Genomic DNA, 17,675 nt, shown 5'->3' with positions numbered 1-17,675 from the left:
AGCAGCACAAAAACTTTTTTTAAAGGCTTTTTTTTTTAAATATAGAGGGACAGAAAACGAAAACTGAGAACTTATGCATTTTTATACGGCTATGGCTGCCTTGTAAATGTAAAGGCTGCAGTTTAAAGTGGTGTGTGATTTGCATATCGGACTATTGTCAGACAACAAATGTTTATTAAAAGCAGCTTATAGTTTGTGTTCGGCATCTAGGCTCCGGCCTTATCACTCCCTGAAAATGATTTTTACAAAGAGTATTGATAAGTGATGATTTAATAACTATGCCCCGGAGCCTGCAGGTGGATGCTTGCGTGGTGGTGGGGCAGAGAAGCAGCAAGGCAGCAGCATTAGCGAGGTAGAGGGAGAGATAGCAGTTTAAATAGAGTGTCATATTACAGAGAGTGAGTTTGGTTGGTTGGGGGTAAGGCAAATCACGTGTACGTGTATAAATGGTGCTCGAGTTGACTGCCTGAACATAGGATTCGCTCCAATTGTGTCTCAAAAGTGCCTCTGTAGGATAATTATGGTAAAGCAAATTAGTGTCTCAGTTTAGTAAACTGCTATTAAATGCACTTTAAACACTTGTACAGTATGTGCATTTTGACTGTAGTGTTGTCTCAAATCTCACACAGCTGCTAGCATACTAGCAAGATCACTTGCATGGTGGTGTATTTATATTAAATCTATAAAAAAAATGTAAAAAGAAATTAAGGAGGGTCACTTACATATCCAAGATGGCGGTCGTTAAGTGTGAGACGTTTCCAGTGTTCACACAACTATTTGAAAGCCAGGAGTGAAAGCTGATAGTGGACTGCATTTTGCCATAGCCTACTTTGCATTGATTCGACCATGTTAGCACTTATGTACTCAAGATAGCACATAGAGACATATGCAAAGTAAGACATGGCATAGGTCATGTGATGTGAGCACCTTTAGTAACATCCTATAGGAAGGCAAGGTGCTGCAGCTGCTGAGCTCAGGTGCTTGTGCATAAGCTTTTCACCTTTGATAGGCTAATATAACACAACTTCAACACACACATAGCTTTCTTTGACCCCAGCTGGCCAAAGGTGCCTGAACTCATCACTATCTATGGATGGAGTTGATGGAGGGAGCTCCTGCGTGTTGCTCTGAGCACCCTCCCTCCCTCGGGCCGCTCCGCGCGCACTCCGGAGTTGAGGATGAAGCCGCAGAACATCAGGACCCTCTCTCTCATCCTCTCCATAGTTTTCTACCTGCTGCTGGGAGCCGCCGTGTTTGACGCGCTGGAGTCGCAAAGCGAGGTTTTTCGGAAGAAGGCGCTGGAGCAGAAGCTGAACGATCTGAAGAGGAAGTACGGCTTCACGGCGGAGGACTACCGAGACATCGAGAGGGTGGTGCTGCAGTCCGAGCCGCACCGCGCCGGGAGGCAGTGGAAGTTCGCAGGGTCTTTTTATTTTGCCATCACTGTCATCACCACAATTGGCAAGTATGGTTTCTCGATACTTTATCTGACTTCTCTGTGTTTCCGCATGTTTGTATGTGTTTAGAGGTGGAATAAGTACTTATTATCTTAAATAAAAGTAACAGTGGGTCTACAGCAGTGTAAACAAATATGTGAGTCAAAGTCCTGCAAAGTAGACCTATGTAGCCTATTACAAGCAAATTATCAGCAAGTTGTAAAACTATGTCAAATGGCCCCTTTCAGAGCGTTACATTTATCTTGAGGGACCTGAAATATTATAATGCAATTATCCTGTTTTTTCTAACAAGATAATGATTTGTACATCATATTCATCTCAAGCAATTTATTTTCCAGACTTCAGATGCTCTTTTAGTTTTGTTGAGGTAAAATGTACAGCCTTATCATTTAATACATGAAGACTTCAAAATAATAATATGTGTTGCAGTTTAAGTAGAAACTATGGCAGTTAAATGTATGTAGTTTAGTGAAAAGTTCACAATTTCCCTCATAAATGTACTAGAGTAGAGTATAAACTAGCATAAATTGGATATACTTAAGTAAATATACCTTAAAGTTGCAGTGGTGCTGTGGTTGAACAAAACTGTCCAAACATGAGCTAAAAACCTCTATATAGAGTGGGCAGAATTTGGGTGTTATTCATAGTAATTTTATCACAATGTGCAGTTACACATCATACAGAGGCATGTGATAACGTGACAAATCAAAACATTGATTCATGTAGGTAACACCATGGAAGCTGCTACATATAAACCACATTGTACATTTTACATCTGTTCCATCGGTCATATATGTATGTATATGTATGTATACATAATACCTTGTTATAATTCAACATGTATATTTTCTACTTTCTTGTTTATTTCTAGTCTTTGAATTTTTATTGTACAATGCCATGTATTTTTTTATGTTGCTACAACGCAAACATTTCCCAAATTGGGATCAATAAAGTACTATCTTATCTTATCTTATCTTATCTTATCTTGTAATATCTTGAAACCTTCTTAGACACTAAACAGCAGTGCCAGACATCACATGACATGCATATATTGTGATTTGTAGGTTACGGCCACGCTGCACCACGCACTGACGCTGGCAAGGCCTGCTGTATGTTTTATGCTGTCCTGGGCATCCCTCTGACCCTGGTCATGTTCCAGAGCCTGGGCGAGAGGATCAACACCTTTGTCCGCTTCCTCCTGCGCAGAGCCAAGCAGGGCCTGGGCTTCCAGCAGACCGAGGTGTCCATGGGGAACATGGTGCTGGTGGGCCTGCTGTCGTGCATGAGCACCCTGTGTGTCGGAGCCGCAGCCTTCTCCCACTTTGAGGACTGGACCTTCTTTAACGCTTATTACTACTGCTTCATCACGCTCACCACCATCGGATTTGGGGATTTTGTGGCCTTGCAGAAGACTGATGCTCTCTCGAAGCGACCCCCCTATGTGGCGTTTAGCTTTGTCTACATTTTGGTGGGGCTGACGGTCATTGGGGCTTTTCTTAACCTGGTGGTGCTGAGGTTTCTGACTGTAAGCACCGGGGAGCGGGACGTGAAGCCTGAATCAAGGGTGGCGGAGCAGCCTCAGGACACGCAGGGGGATAGGGAGGTGTCGGAGGCAGAAACGGCTGATGTTAGCTATAAAGATGGACACAGCAGCTTGTGCAACCTGAGCCTCCCCATGCAGGGAGGCACCAGCTGTATGAATCTCCTCCAATCCCCTGTAGAGGAGCGCAGACTTGTTTTGCCTGAGCAAAAAAAGCTCTCTGATCCCAGCAGACTCAGGGCCTTGCTCTCCTGCATCTGCTGTGCTTTATACGACCGCCCACCTCCGCCTCATCCTGACGAGGTGGGCGGCCACAGCAACCCCGTCTTTTACAACTCCATCTCCTACAGGGTGGAGCGGGCCTCCTGCAGCTCCTGCTTCACCTCCTCACAGGCCTCCCCCTGCAGCCAGGCTCTCTGTGCGGGCAAGAACTATCCCCACAGCAGGAGGAAGTCATTATAACTCTCCAAACATTACACTTTGTGGCCTTTGTTCTGGACGTTTTGCACACAACACTGAACCCTCTGATAGTATGTCTGCTGGAACAAAGTGCTTTCTGAGTCCTGTAGCACACATCTTTAACAGTTTACAATGTATTTTTATTTTTTATAAAGTATAGAGTAAATATTTGAACTAACAGATATCATTATCTTCCCCTGGTCGATTACTTTGTAGATAGTTATTGTATTATAAGTTTGAAATGTTATGTTTAAATATGCAAATTAGGCAATATGCCTATTTGCACAGTTTAGAAATCTGAACATACGTTGGTGACTTATTAGAGTAAGAAAATGTGTATCGAGGGAATGTTTAATATCTCATCATTTAATAAATCAGAAAATACTGTCAACAGCCAACATTATTTATTTATTTAATTTTATTATGCAAAATAAGTATACTGTAGACCACATGTGTCAAACTCAAGGCCCGGGGGCCAAATCAGGCCCTTGGTGGATTTAATTTCGGCCCGCAGGATAATTTTTAATTACTATTAGATCTGGCCCGCCGGTATATTGCACGCACACCTTCACTCAATCCTGAGGGTTTCCTCAGCTCAGAGCCTGAGCCCAAACATTGATGAACTTGCACCCAAGATGAGATGCCAAGTATCTGGCTTGATAGCATCACAGAGCAGCAAACTGAATTTAATGGGTGTTTCCTTCTGCACTTGTTTTCTCACGACAACAGGGCATGTTTGGTTTTTCTTTGAGGGAAATAGTTTTTTTGAAGCTCTTGTTGGCCTGTGGAGAAATGTAATCATAAGAAGTGACTCTGGAAGAGCTGCAGATAGAGCCATAAGAAATTAATGCAACTGATTATTTAATGTTTAATGTTGTTTTTATAGGCAATAATTTAAGCTTTGTTAGTTCCAGGTTTAATATGTGCAATAAGTTCATTTCAATAAGTTTTGCTATAAACATTGAACCAGTCCGGCCCTCGACTAGTACCCATTCTTTAATTGTAGCCCACTGTGTATTTGAGTTTGACACCCCTGCTAGACAATTGATGCAGACAAGGTACCAGAAAACTAAATTAGTTATTTTTAATGTTTTATTTAAAAAAATCTGAAAGAAGACATGTTATGAAAGCCATGAAGCTCAAAATGGAGAAGAAAAAGACAATGTTTGCCCTAAATATAACCACTAAAGAGAAATGTATTGCTTGTTATATAACAGCGTTGACAGGAAGTGTGTGAAAAGTGAGAAAGGTGCGGCTATCTTCATTTATATCTGAGGTGTGAGACGTGCAGGTTTTCCAGCTGTCCTTCACTTGTTTCCACTCAGTAATTGTTAGTGTCTTCTAATAGGAACACTCACTCTGTCGCTCTGGGTGGTTCCCTTGGTAACGTTTCCATCCTCATTGCTCAGTGCTGTGGAAAACTGTAGTCAGGCACGTACAGTAAAGTGAGCAGAGACCGTCTGAAGGCAGCGGTCCAAAACGTGATGAATGAGTGTGTCAACAAAGACTGCAATATGAACCGCTGCACACAAAAAGTGGCACATTTAGAAATGTTTCCAAATGAGTGTTTAATTGCCTTCATAGATTTGTTGAGGAATTACACAGTGCTTTATTCAAAGGTCTTTACCAAAAGACAAGAAAAGTATGCATTGGCAACTAAAAAAATTACTTGAAGGGTCCCTTGTGATGAGTGCTACCCAGCCTGTGAAAATAGAGGCCCTGTTGTGCTTTTTGGGGTTTCCCTTTCCTGTGTGTTATATACGTTTCTCTGCATGTAAATAGTCTGAAAGGTCTAAAATCCCAAAGTTCCCTCCAGAGGAAGTTTCTCTCCCACACTCTTCTATAACATAGAACTATTTTACCCTTGCGCTTCTATAGGCTAGCGATAAAGCACTTTGTGCGTGACATGCTAAGAGGCGGGACATCTCTAATCGGTTGACCAATGACTATGAACCAAAAACATTTCTATCTTAATTCGTAGTCTTTAATCGAATACAGACAAATGCACTTACCTTGCCCTATTTGCACTTACATTTTTTGTGTGACGTCACTTCTTCATGAAGTTGGGGCGGATTAGTCAGAACATGTTCAAGGTCTTAGTTTTCTGGAATGCAGTATAACAATCAGAAAATCTTGGCATCTTCGATTTAGTGACATACCTGACTTTCTTGAAGTGCAATACTAAATTATTGGAGTGACCCTTTACAACTCTGAGTTTGCTAGTGTTTAATATGGCTCAAGACATACAAAGAAAAGAGAAGTAAATTGTTCACCGTTTGATCTTCCTTTGCAGCCTCACATTTCTTCTCCTATTTCTACTTTAATCAGCAGGGTGACACGTTGTTGAAATCAGCAGTTCTCAAATTCTTGACCCCAATTACAACAACCCTGCTGGTTCTTATTGTAGCAGTCAGATCACAGATCGACTCACAACTGGCATATGATGTTGTCCTGAAGACGTACCGCGGTTTTGGGACTCACAATGAACTAAAAGAGCCATACTGATAAAGACCACTGTCAGAAGACACTGCAGCTAAAGGGGCTCTGTATCTTATTTTAAATCAGAACGAGTAGCTCCCCAAGAAGGCTTCATTTGCAATTATTATCTCCTCCTGTTAATATTTTAGTAATCTGTATCTGACCTGTACTCTGACCTCCTCGTAGAGGGTCATCTCAAGGATCACTTAAGTGTTGAATTATATTATCATTTTAACATGAGCCTCGAGTGGAAACAGACGGTGACTTGCATTTAATTTCCTCAATTTCTGACACTAGGGAGCAGCATTGGTCTATGTAATCAGACTCATAGTTAAAATACTTTATTTATCCTGTTGGGAAATTGTGACAGTTGCTCCATTTTAGAATATAATATAAAAGAAAAAAAGTATTCAAATATAAGAAGTTTTAATAGAAATGAAATCATAAATAAAATGATGTATGAACATAAGAAGTTCAATTTAAATTGTGCAATAACAAATAATAATATTTATTCAAAGATTGTAAGTGAAAGTAAAAATGTGCAGATTGTACATTAAAAAACAACAACACTATGTAAATTGTATCAAGATATATGCATTTAAAAGCACACAATGAGGGCAGTGTATCTGCATATAATATATCATTCTTTATTTGTATAACATAATCCTGCTATTAATCCCCATGTTTTAAGAATATACCAGTAATCTGATTAATACTTTCTTAAAAATATAACTGGAGGGAATACAGTTAACTCTTTTGTATCCCGATTAAATAATCCTGTAATCGGTTACTCATCAAGCCTGGACACAGATAGCTTTTTTACGAGTAGATGACAGTGTGTTTTCAGTGTTTTTAGTCAAGCCTACAGACACGTTTTTAGTAATGAGTTACAGTTATGACCAATCAATAAAGCTCACTCATTGGTGAATGATGAAAACTGGGTTAAATTACATAATTTCCCATCGATATTGCAGATGCTGTGTCACCTCATTTTGATGATGACACCTGAGTTCCCCCTTCATACCTGTGTCTCTTGCTGCTTAGACACTCAGCCCTAAAGTATTGAAAACTATCTACTAAATGATAGTGTAAAATGAGTTGCAGAGGCAGAATGAGCTTTACTCCAACACAAAGTCCTTTGTATGAGGATGTTCTTATGTAACGTATTGTAAGTGAGAGGCAATCCATTTATCAGTTTTCTTAGAGTGTATTTGATGCTCACATACTGGATGTTGTTACAGGCTGTTAGCTGTAGGTGGTGGTAGGGATCCTTTTTAAAACCTCCATATTCTTCAGGTGAGTCCAGTTCTCCTGCACACATTCATCCATTCATGAAACTGCAGTCCAGGCATTTTGGTTTTACGTTATTGTTCATGATTAAGAGGTTCTTCTATAATCTGTGCTGAGGTTGCTTAAAGGGCCCATGTCATGCTTTTCCGGTTATTACCCGTCCCCTTGTGTGTTATGAAGGTTTTGCTGCATGTAAACGGTCTGCAGCGTCAAAACCCCTCAAAGTACACCCTGTAGCGAGTAAAACTCTAACACAGAAAAGACCTGTGTATGCTGCCCCAGAACGCCTCGTTGGAGATTTCTCATTTTCCATTGTTTTCTTCCTGGGTTCTGTGACGTGTGAACACCCAAATCAACAACAAATGACTCCCTGAACGCTGGTAATAGACGAGTTGGGATGGCGGAGAAATGCTCTCCGCAGACCCATTCTCACAGCGTTATAAACCTTTTTCTTACTCAATATCAAGCCACACTTATTGTTTTTACTTCGGCTGTGAGTGTTTGTGTGTGCTCAGGATGAGTTTCGCTTGTTCTCGCTGTATCGCCGACCCGGAAACCTGTCCGCTCCTCGCAGCAGCGAGCCTCGCAACGTCCCGACCAATCAGAGCACACTGGGCTCACAGGGAGGAGGAGGAGGGGGGGGGGGGGGGCAGGAGCTCCAACAAGCCGTTTAGGACAGAGAGTGAATACCTGGTGAATACACATACTATACAGAGATGCTGTATGAGAAACCAATGTGATTTTGGAAAATTGCACAATTTAAATCTATTCTAGTATACCTCAACAATGGAAATATGATCAGTAGAAATGGCCATGACATGGGACCTTTAACATTTTACTCAGATCTGTTCGAGAGCAAATGTCTGCAAATCTATGAATTCAAAAATGCTAATACTAACACAACAATGCCTAGCCCATTAGGAAAACATCGATAACCTTCAGTTTACCCCACCATCATTGATTACAGTCCACAATCAAAGCAATGCACATAGGCTTATTCTCCGTTGTATTGTAGTTGTTCAGGACAGAGAGAGTGTGTGAATAGTATTACAGATTTCCCTTTGTGAACACCCCATGTTAAGTCATTACTGTCCCTGTTGAAGGGTCTTTCATGTGCATGGGAGGGGCGGCCAGATTAATTCAGAAACAAGCCTTCGGTTCAAGCAGAGTGCAAATCTTCTCTTTCCAAAGGGTAAATAATACAATTTACAAGGCAGAAATATAGGCGGGAGGTTCATAATAGAGCCTGCATGCAAATTAAGTGCTTATGAATGAGCAAATAAACCAAACCAATAGCGGTTGCCATGTTTTGATTATGGAGAAATGCGTTTCTCTGTGTACGGTGCAGTCGCAGTCTTTCAGGGGGAGCCCGGAGATTATGGGTTATTTTCTTGGATGTGCATCAGAATACCAACGCACAGTCTCTGTAGTGAGCAAGATGAAAGATTAGGAACTGAAGACAAGTGTCATATTTATTGAGATTGATTAAATAAGTGGAAATTAGGTTTCAGTGGAGGAGCATTAAGAAAACAGACATTAATAGAAGTTCATTGGTGGGGTAATTGCTCATTAGTTTTAATTTCCAACCAATTTACTGCTTGTGTCGAACAGTGTGAAAAGGCTGTTTTTACTCGGTGGTTGTCTTCTTCAATCAGATGCTGTGTTTGACACACTGCGCCTCTTTGACTTTCTGTGTCAAAGAGATCACGCTGCTTGATCACTCGCAGTTTAAATTAAGTCTTTAAAGAGAATCCCCCTCTAATCAACAGGCCCACATCTCTGTAATAATGATGTCCCAATGTGATTGCAGGAATCATAAACTGGTCATTAATTAAAATGAATAATGCCACTCTGAGTTAGCTCATAATGTTCATGTCACCTTCCCAGTAACCACATTATTTTGCTTGGTGTGTTTGACTTTGTTTGACTGGTCAAAGAGGATACTGTCAAACATTTTCTCATCTTTCCATTTTAACGCAAAATTAAAGACGATATTATGCACATCTTCAGGTTCATATTTGTGTTTAGTGTCTCTACTGGGACATGTTGACATGCTTTAATGTTCAAGAAGGTCTTTATTTTTCTCATACTGCCTGTGCTGCAGCACCTCTTTTCACCCTCTGTCTGAAACCAGAGCCCATGTCTGCTCGGATTGGTTAGCTGGCCGGCTCTGTTGTGATTGGTCAACCACTTAGAGATGTCCCGCCCCTTAGCCTAGCATCTACAATGTATTGGAGCGCTAACCAATAGAAGTGCACGTTTTTTTATAGTTATTTCATTATGTTAGGGAATGTAAAGGATTGCAATCAAGGCGTTTCAGGGGGGGGGGGGGGGGGATTGTGTCGGAGAGAAACTCCCTCTGGAGGAAACGTTTTAAAACCATTTACATGCACATGAACCTATAACACACAACAGGAAAGGGAAAACGCCCATACACACAATAGGGCCCTTTAAATAAAGTCCTACTGCCATAGAAGCCAAGTTATTTTCTTTGGTACTTCTGCCAATGTCAGTCGGTCGGTCCACCTTTGGTCCAGTATGAATGATCTTATAACTACATTTATTTTACGTAATTTTGTACAGCCAGTCATTCTCCTCAGAAGATAAGACCTACTGACTTGCTAAACCAGCTGCTCAGTATATTAATATTCCGTATTAATGTATGTGGTTTAACAGTGTTTGTTTCCTGTTTTAATTTGAAAGTCTCTTTCCTCTTGTGTCTGGTCTCGTTTCACTTCCTGCATTTGTTCTCTTCCTGCCTGTCTGATTGCCTGTTCTGCACTGATGAGTTTCACCTGTTCCTCGTTATTACCTCCTTCCCTTGTGTATTTAGTTTAGGTGCTCCCCCCCCCCCTTTTGTCAGTTCCTCTTCCTCCTTATTAGCTGTATGGAGTTTTGTGTGCCTGTTTCCTGCCAGCTGTACCTGCCTGCCACTGTTCCTGCACGTTTTTCTTTATCAAAATATCTTTAATGCATGTGAACTCTGCATCTGGGTCCCTCCTGCCTCTGCTACATTAGACACTGTCGGCTGTTCTTCTGGGCAGTGGGGGCTAAGTCCATGGACTTGGCTTGGGAACAGGAAGGTCAGCGGTTCAAGTCCCAGAGAGACCAAGTGCTACAGAGGTGTCCCTGAGCAAGGCACTGCTCCCTGGGCGCTGTACATAATGGCAGCCAACTGCTCCAACACCAGGATGGGTGCAGAGACCTTTGGGGCGGCAGTGGCTCAGTCTGGATGGGACTTGGTCTTTGAACCGAAGGAATGCCAGATCACGTCCCGATTGGACCAAATATGGATTAGGGACTAGAACCTGGAGAGGAGCCTCCTGGGTCACCCATAAGTAAAACCAATTTCAGATTTTGACACTTTCTCTCTTCTGATTCAGTGCATATGCAAACTAAGACAGGACACCTTAAGGTCACTTCTACTTACAGATGCAGGGTGGTCTGCTCAACATGTGGTCATTTTTGTGAATTCAATACTTGGTTAGGTTTGGAAAAGGTTATGTTGTGGGTCAAAATAAACATGTTTGTTACCAAGGTTTTGTACATAAGTTGAGTACATTTTATGTAAAAAAACAAACATTGTGACATCACAAAGTGGTCAAAATCTGATCAGCTAATTTTCCGACGGTGGATTTTGCATAAAAGGCTTTTAAAGGAAATCAACTTTGTTTTTACATGTCACATAAACAGCTGTCTCCAGTGTTTGCGCTTTTTGTACGACATTACTTAAAGGTAGGGTAGGTGAGAATGGAGAAACCAGCTCGAGTGCGCTAGAATTTGAAAGTACACAACCGGAAAAAGTCTGCCTCTTCCTTCAGACTTCCTTACAGTACGGCAGTGGCTCAGTCAGTAGGGGCTTGGACTGTGAGCCGTAGGGTCACCGGTTCAAGTCCCCAACCAGACCTAAATATGGAGTGTGGACTGCTACTTGGAGAGGTCCCAGTTCACCTCCTGCCCTGCCGTGGTGCCCTTGAGCAAGGCACCGGACACAAGGCAAATCATTCTTAGTGATTCAGTCTGTTGTCTGAGGCAGAGGATGTTAAATGATCAAGGTTGGCTGTTATCCATTTCCTCCTCAGTTGTACCATTTAACAAGACAACAGCTTCTCTGAGCACACGTCTTCCTGTCCAAACAGAGGCTCTGAGATGGAGTGGGAGATTGGATGAAGAGAGAGGGGAGGAGGAGGAGGCGAAATGAAGTTTTCATTCTCTTAAGATAGTATATCTGCGGCCGGGGAGCAAGGCTGCGGCCAGTGGCAGATTAATGTCTGAGTGAGAGCGTCTTCATCGGCTGTGAGGGCTCCTGAGTTAGAGGATAGGTAGAAAAGAGTGAAGATGTTAGAAGTGAAACAGCACAAAGTCTTATTGTGACAGATAAGGTACGCAATTGTCTCAGCAATTTAGAACAACACAGATGCCGAGATTGAAGAGATGCATCATTATGAGGCGAGGACTTCCGTCTATTCTACTAAATCTATTGCTGGGACCCTCTCTGAGTCGTACTACAGGTCACACTTATCTCTTGTCCAGAAGCGCCATGTTTTCCTCATTATGTGCAGCTCTATATAGAACTTGCACAAATGCGTTTCCTCCTGTAAGTAAGACTGATTCAGAAGTTGCTGTCGGGGCAGAAATAAAGAGTGAGATAAGGCCACACAGAAAGATGCAACACAATGGGCCTGAGTCGGGTTGGATAACAAATGCATCCTTTTTTTATTTTTAGACATACTGTGAGGGGAAGAGCGGAAGAGAGGACCCTCATAGAGAATGGTTCACATTGGAGATGCCATTTATATATAGTTGGGAACTGTAAAAGATGACAACAGAGTGATTTTCCACATCTGTTAATCTTCATAAATGAGCGAGTAGTCAGATCTTTGCTAAGGGCACTAAATAATTCACAATACTGCGCTTCAGTTTTATTCCATTTTCATCATTTATTTTCTTCCTGTCAACTGTCAGTAGCTTAAAATCCTTGTTACTGTATCTCAAGGGACTGCTGTACAGTTTCCCATATAGAGCAATGCTCATTAGGGGGTAACAAGGAAGTGAAACAATGAGAAAATTATCATCTTTTTAGCCATTTAAGCTACATGGCAACATAAAATGGTTTACATTGATAGATTTTCCCGCATGTGCTTATAGTCCTCTTTTAAGACCTTCCTGAGCCTCACATCCAATTAAAATAATGTTATCTTTCCGCGGAACATTTCATTGTCCACCGTAGATTGAGACATTCAGCCGGCACAGAGTAGATCAGTGATGGCCACGGCGGCATCTGAAAAACTCCAGTCGGATAAAATGGTTCCTTTCGAACAATCACTTCTGTTTATCGCACTTCCATTTCTCGCCTCCAACTCTAGTTTTTTTCTTTCTCTGATATAATGATTTTAATATTCCATTGACTGTGTCTTTGCTGGTCTGCTGAGCAGGAAGCAGACTTTTCCATCAGCAGAGCTGCGGCTGGCATTCATCATCAAAGGTCTGCCCAGGAAACAGACAGCTTTACACTCATCTGCATCTGCTTGGTATGCCAGCTGAGTGAACATCCACATCATCCCTACCCACTCTGTTATTTCTGATTAGCATATAATGCATCAATTACTTCACTTTCACCAAACAGAAAAGCTACCGCAAGTTTCGTTTCCAAGGCAACTATGAAGAGTTGCTGGTGGCAGCAGTAAATTAGTTTGGCTTGGGAAGTTAGAAATCGCGACAGCAAAAAAGCCAAAAATATTGGGCACCAATTGTTGTCCATCCCAACAAATCCCAGCAAATGCAATGGGAAGAAGGAGTGATCAGAGCGGTGATGTGTGTAACCAAGTAAAATAAAATACACACACACAAGTAACAAGTATTCCTACACTCTGGTAGTTCTACTGTTACTTAAGTACAAGATCTGAGTACTTCTTCCCCTTCTACACATATTTTTGCTTAAGGTTTGTTCATAACATTTCCGCATTTGCAAATTATATTGTTTAGCACATTGCATTTTCACTGCCATGCAACACAACCCTCCCCCTCTGACAGTTTTACAGCAGATGTCACTCACAGGTTGCTTTCAGTCATTACTCCTTAATGCTGTTTTCACACATGAACATACGATACATAATTAATGATACCCCATATGGTGTATTATTTCAGTGTATGGCAAATTATCATATCATAATATCTGTAGTATAAGGAGTAAAAATTAATGTACGTTTTGACATGAGTTCAATTCCTCCACTTATTCATAATGAACTGCGTGTGTTATGTTTATCACAATCATTTTTTAATTAATTTTACACCTTGTACTCGATGTATACAATATGTAAATTATTTATTCTGTATACATTATTTATCATAGTAGTTATTCCAATTCATATAAAGCTTTTATTTTGTTCATAGTTCATAGTTAGTAGAAGTACAAAGGTGTAAATAAGTGGAAAAAAAGAAATCTAAAAACATAAAAGGGGCCCTTTTATTTTCAGGGGGTTTTCCCTTTCCTGTAGTTTTTTCTGCATGTAATTGGTCTGCAATGGCTAAAATCCCAAAGTTCCCCATAGTGACATCACTATCCCCCATCGCCGTAACGCCGTTGGGCGGTGTGAACAAAACGGGGACTGAAAATAAAAACCGGTTCCGAACCAGAAAAGCTCTAGCACGGAGCTAGAACGGGAACCGCGTTGGTGTGAAAGGGGCATTAGTAACACTCGCGCTTCTTTTGGTTCGATCCACCACATTTTACGTGAAAGGCTAAGGGGCGGGACATCTCTCAGCGGTTGACCAATCACAACAGAGCTGGCCAGCTAACCAATCAGAGCAAACTGGGCTCTGGTTTCAGACAGAGGGTGAAAAGAGGTGCTTCAGCCCAGCAGGAAGAGAAAAATAAAGAGCTTTTTGAACGCATGGAAACATGTCAGAGACACAAAATACAAATATGAACCTGAAAATGAGCATCAAACAGTTCATCCTCTAAATAATTGACCTCACAATGCTTAGTACTGTGATTAACCAGTAATCAGAAAGGAAAAACACTGGTTGATTGTGTTTTTGGAAGAGTTTTAGAATTTAAACAGGTGCACCGTCCCGCTTCAATCAAATGTTCCAATTCTTATTAAGTGGACTTCAAAAGATATAAATACATGTTAAGCTTGCCCAAATCCGTTTAGCAGGCAAATGATCAGACATCCTTTTTTACTCTGATTTGCATGTCTCATGTGATTCCTTTGTGTTTGGCTCAGAGGTGTGCTGTCCCTGAGGAGACTTGGGAACTGCTGTATGTGCAATTACACAAGCACATGTAGTCTCGCTCCATTCATACCATTCCTTTATCCTGTGAGGACGTCTTTGTTTGGCCTGTTGGGGGGGCTGATGGTATCACTTCAGCTAAAACACACCGTTGCTTAGTCTCTACATACCGACCTTGAGAAAGAGTGTTTCTAGCTCTGGGGGTGGTATGAAAATATTAAATATAATATATATATATAAATATTAAATTGCGGATTATATAACATGTGACTCATTCTCTCTAGCACAATCATAAGATCAAATGCCAACTTTTAACAAAACCTACCGCACAATGAAAAGGAACAGATTTAAGTTAAGGAGCACTGTCTGTCTCTAAACAAAACATCTTCTGATTTATAAAACTGTTTGACCCTTTCTAGCAGGATATATCTCAGAATTTAAATTTACCCAACCAGAAAGTTATCATGAGTTTTTCTTTTTAAATGTGTGAACATGAATAAGTAATTAATTATAGGCTTTTGAGCTACTGTCAAGTGAAAGTGAAAGCACCAACTGAAGTTAAAGGTTGTCCACTTCTTTATATTTAAGGCACTTTTCATAACATTTGTGTTTTTAAAACAGTTCTTGTGCTTCTTTCAAAGTTGTTTCTGCAGTTTTGGACAGCTCTGACTGATATGTAATGCAAAATAAAAGGGGAAAGTTGGCAGGCCATGCCCTTTGTGCCAAAAAAGAGGTGCTTGGATTGAAATGTTTTATGGTATTTAATATGATGTGATGATATGACTTTTTAACTTTGCTGTAACAGCCACTCCTATGACCAACAAACAAAACAAAATACGGACCATGTGAAAAAATCGATGTCAGCCGTCTGATGACTGTTTAATTCTGTGTTGAGAATTGCTGAACTAAAGCAACACAAACCACTACACTGGCAATATGATTTAAAACATCAAATATCGCAGCAAACATAAATATACTGGTGGATCAGTTATGCATGACAAGCCAACGTGTTGTTAGCATTCAGTTAGCACTACATTAGCTGCATATCTCTTTCCCTGAGTTGTCATAATACCTGTAGATTTGAAGGTCCTGTACCCCCCCCCCCCCCCCTTTATAAACTTGACATGGGCCTCCAATCTTTTTAAGTTGCCGACACCAGAGATGCGCCGACATCATTAACAGTGATCGGTCCGTTCTTCTCTTCATTCATTTCATTCTTTAAAATAAACGCACCTCTGTTTCTACCCAGAGTTTCTCTTTGTAAGGGCATTTATATTTCGCACATACTCTTTACATTTCGGATGCAAAGCAGCAGTCGGATGACCAGGAAAAGCTGATAGATATTGACCGCAGCTGAGTTGCTATAGCCCCCCCAGAATTGTTGGTATATTGGTAATTGTGTGCAACACTTACATATAGTGAGGTGTATCTGACCTTGCATCCCTGACTTGGCCATTTTAATTATAATTTTCAGAATCTTTTTATTTTGGTTTATACTTTGCTTATGTGATTCTTTAATCAAATCATCCCAACTAACTGACATGTTATTGGTCACTTTTTGAGACTGTAAATAACCCTGCCATATGTATAAGTGTTGTTTGCTTTGACGTGTCCTTGAAATAGACGTAGCCCACAGAGTGAGAGGAAGGGGTGTCAGCTGGGGCCCATTTCGGCCCTCTCTTGGGTTTCCAGCCATGTTTATTTCTTATTGAGACGTCCTTCAAACTGCAAACTTCTCAAATATTAATTCTGAGCTGCATTTTCAGTTAATATTCCCGCAGTGCTCCAGTACACCCAAACACATAAAAAGACAGCGATTTATGAATGAAACACCCAAACCAGACAGCCCAGTCGATCAGTATAAGGCATGACATACGAACTGCAGATCCACCGCTTGTTTTCTTGCACGGTGCCTCAGCTGTGTGACTCACGCTGGCTGTGCACGCCTCGCACTCGAGCATCAATCTTGGATCTTTAAGTCTCTTGTTTTCTCTCCACCACAGAACCATGAGACATCTGAATTAAAGATGGGCCCGAGACACACCATCGCTCATCATCCCCAAACGGCTCCGCCACCTGCAGAGATCCTCTAAGTCACTCACTCTCTCTAACAAGAATAGCGGGGAACACACAGAAAAACACCAGAAAGTTGAGATCTTGCAAATTAGGATGAGGATGCTGACTTTTAGTTTTTTGCATGTGTGGGAAAGTGATTGATTTTCTTGCACAATGGGACTTGTCACTTCGACATGTTGTATGGTAGGTCAGAATTAGATTAAGCATCAGGTCTTGTTCAGCAGAAAGGTGAGTGCTCGCTATTACCACACAAGTGACTGTGTGAACGTGTCAGGGGAAAACAATACAGAGACGCTGATTGTTATTGGAAAATGCTTATTGTATAATAGCGCCTCTGACATTCCACATAATTGCTATTCAAAGCACGAACACGAAACACCAGTTGTTCACCAGGTGCATGTCATTAAGAGATAAAACAAAACATCTTACACTTTGAAAAACCAAAGGCATGCAAGCCCTCATTTTTTGATTGTCTCATTGTTTAGAAGCTCTTTTCAGCTTTTTGATTAACTGCGCTGCATAAAAGAGCACCAAACACACTCTGAATCAAGGCTTCTGCTGACTTGTTTTCCACAATGATAACTTTAGCACAATATTTTTGTATCTAATATTTAAACTCCATAACCTAAGGCATAGTTTAAATGTCACAGGCGGGTGTGCACATATTGGATGCATATGGATTTTACAGCTAACATAGTTCAATATGGAGAGATTTAATAGAAAACAGGCTTTGCTAAAAAAGTGCACTCAGTGGCCGTTTCTCAATCTCGAGGAAACTGGCTTCCAAGCCAATATTTCAAGGGTGCTACGTCATCGAGTGCCGCCGAAGGACTGTTCCAATCTCCAGCATACTTGGAATTCCACCGAGGCCGCGTCCTTGGTTTGGGGGAAATTTCGAGGCTGCACATGGGTAGACTTCGCGTCCTTAAAATCCCCACAATGCTTTGCGCATGGACCAATTTCCCCAAATCTGTGGCGGAAAATGTAAGGCGGGGCCTCTCATATGACGCACACCTGCACACTTGCTAGCCTGTTCCACTCTTCGTTTTCCGAATGCCAGGAAGGATTCTTGCCTAGCTTCTGAAGGAAGTGACTCGGAAGACATGTGCTACCAAGCAAGCGTACTCACGATTGAGAAA

The 17,675-nt window shown here is 41.3% G+C and overlaps 1 protein-coding gene across 1 annotated transcript; it reads left to right on the top strand.

Moving 5' to 3' along the window:
• Positions 1 to 706: 706 nt before the first annotated feature.
• Positions 707 to 3,832, top strand: LOC117475625 (potassium channel subfamily K member 15-like). The gene is made up of 2 exons (XM_034121933.1): positions 707 to 1,461; positions 2,522 to 3,832. Exons 1-2 carry the CDS (start codon positions 1,179 to 1,181, stop codon positions 3,457 to 3,459), a joined length of 1,221 nt encoding a protein of 406 aa, XP_033977824.1. The 5' UTR covers positions 707 to 1,178; the 3' UTR covers positions 3,460 to 3,832.
• Positions 3,833 to 17,675: the final 13,843 nt, after the last annotated feature.

This window comes from Trematomus bernacchii, unplaced genomic scaffold, assembly GCF_902827165.1.
Source record: "Trematomus bernacchii unplaced genomic scaffold, fTreBer1.1, whole genome shotgun sequence".
Classification (NCBI taxonomy): Eukaryota; Metazoa; Chordata; class Actinopteri; order Perciformes; family Nototheniidae; genus Trematomus; species Trematomus bernacchii.
This window is presented reverse-complemented; position numbering and strand designations above follow the sequence as displayed.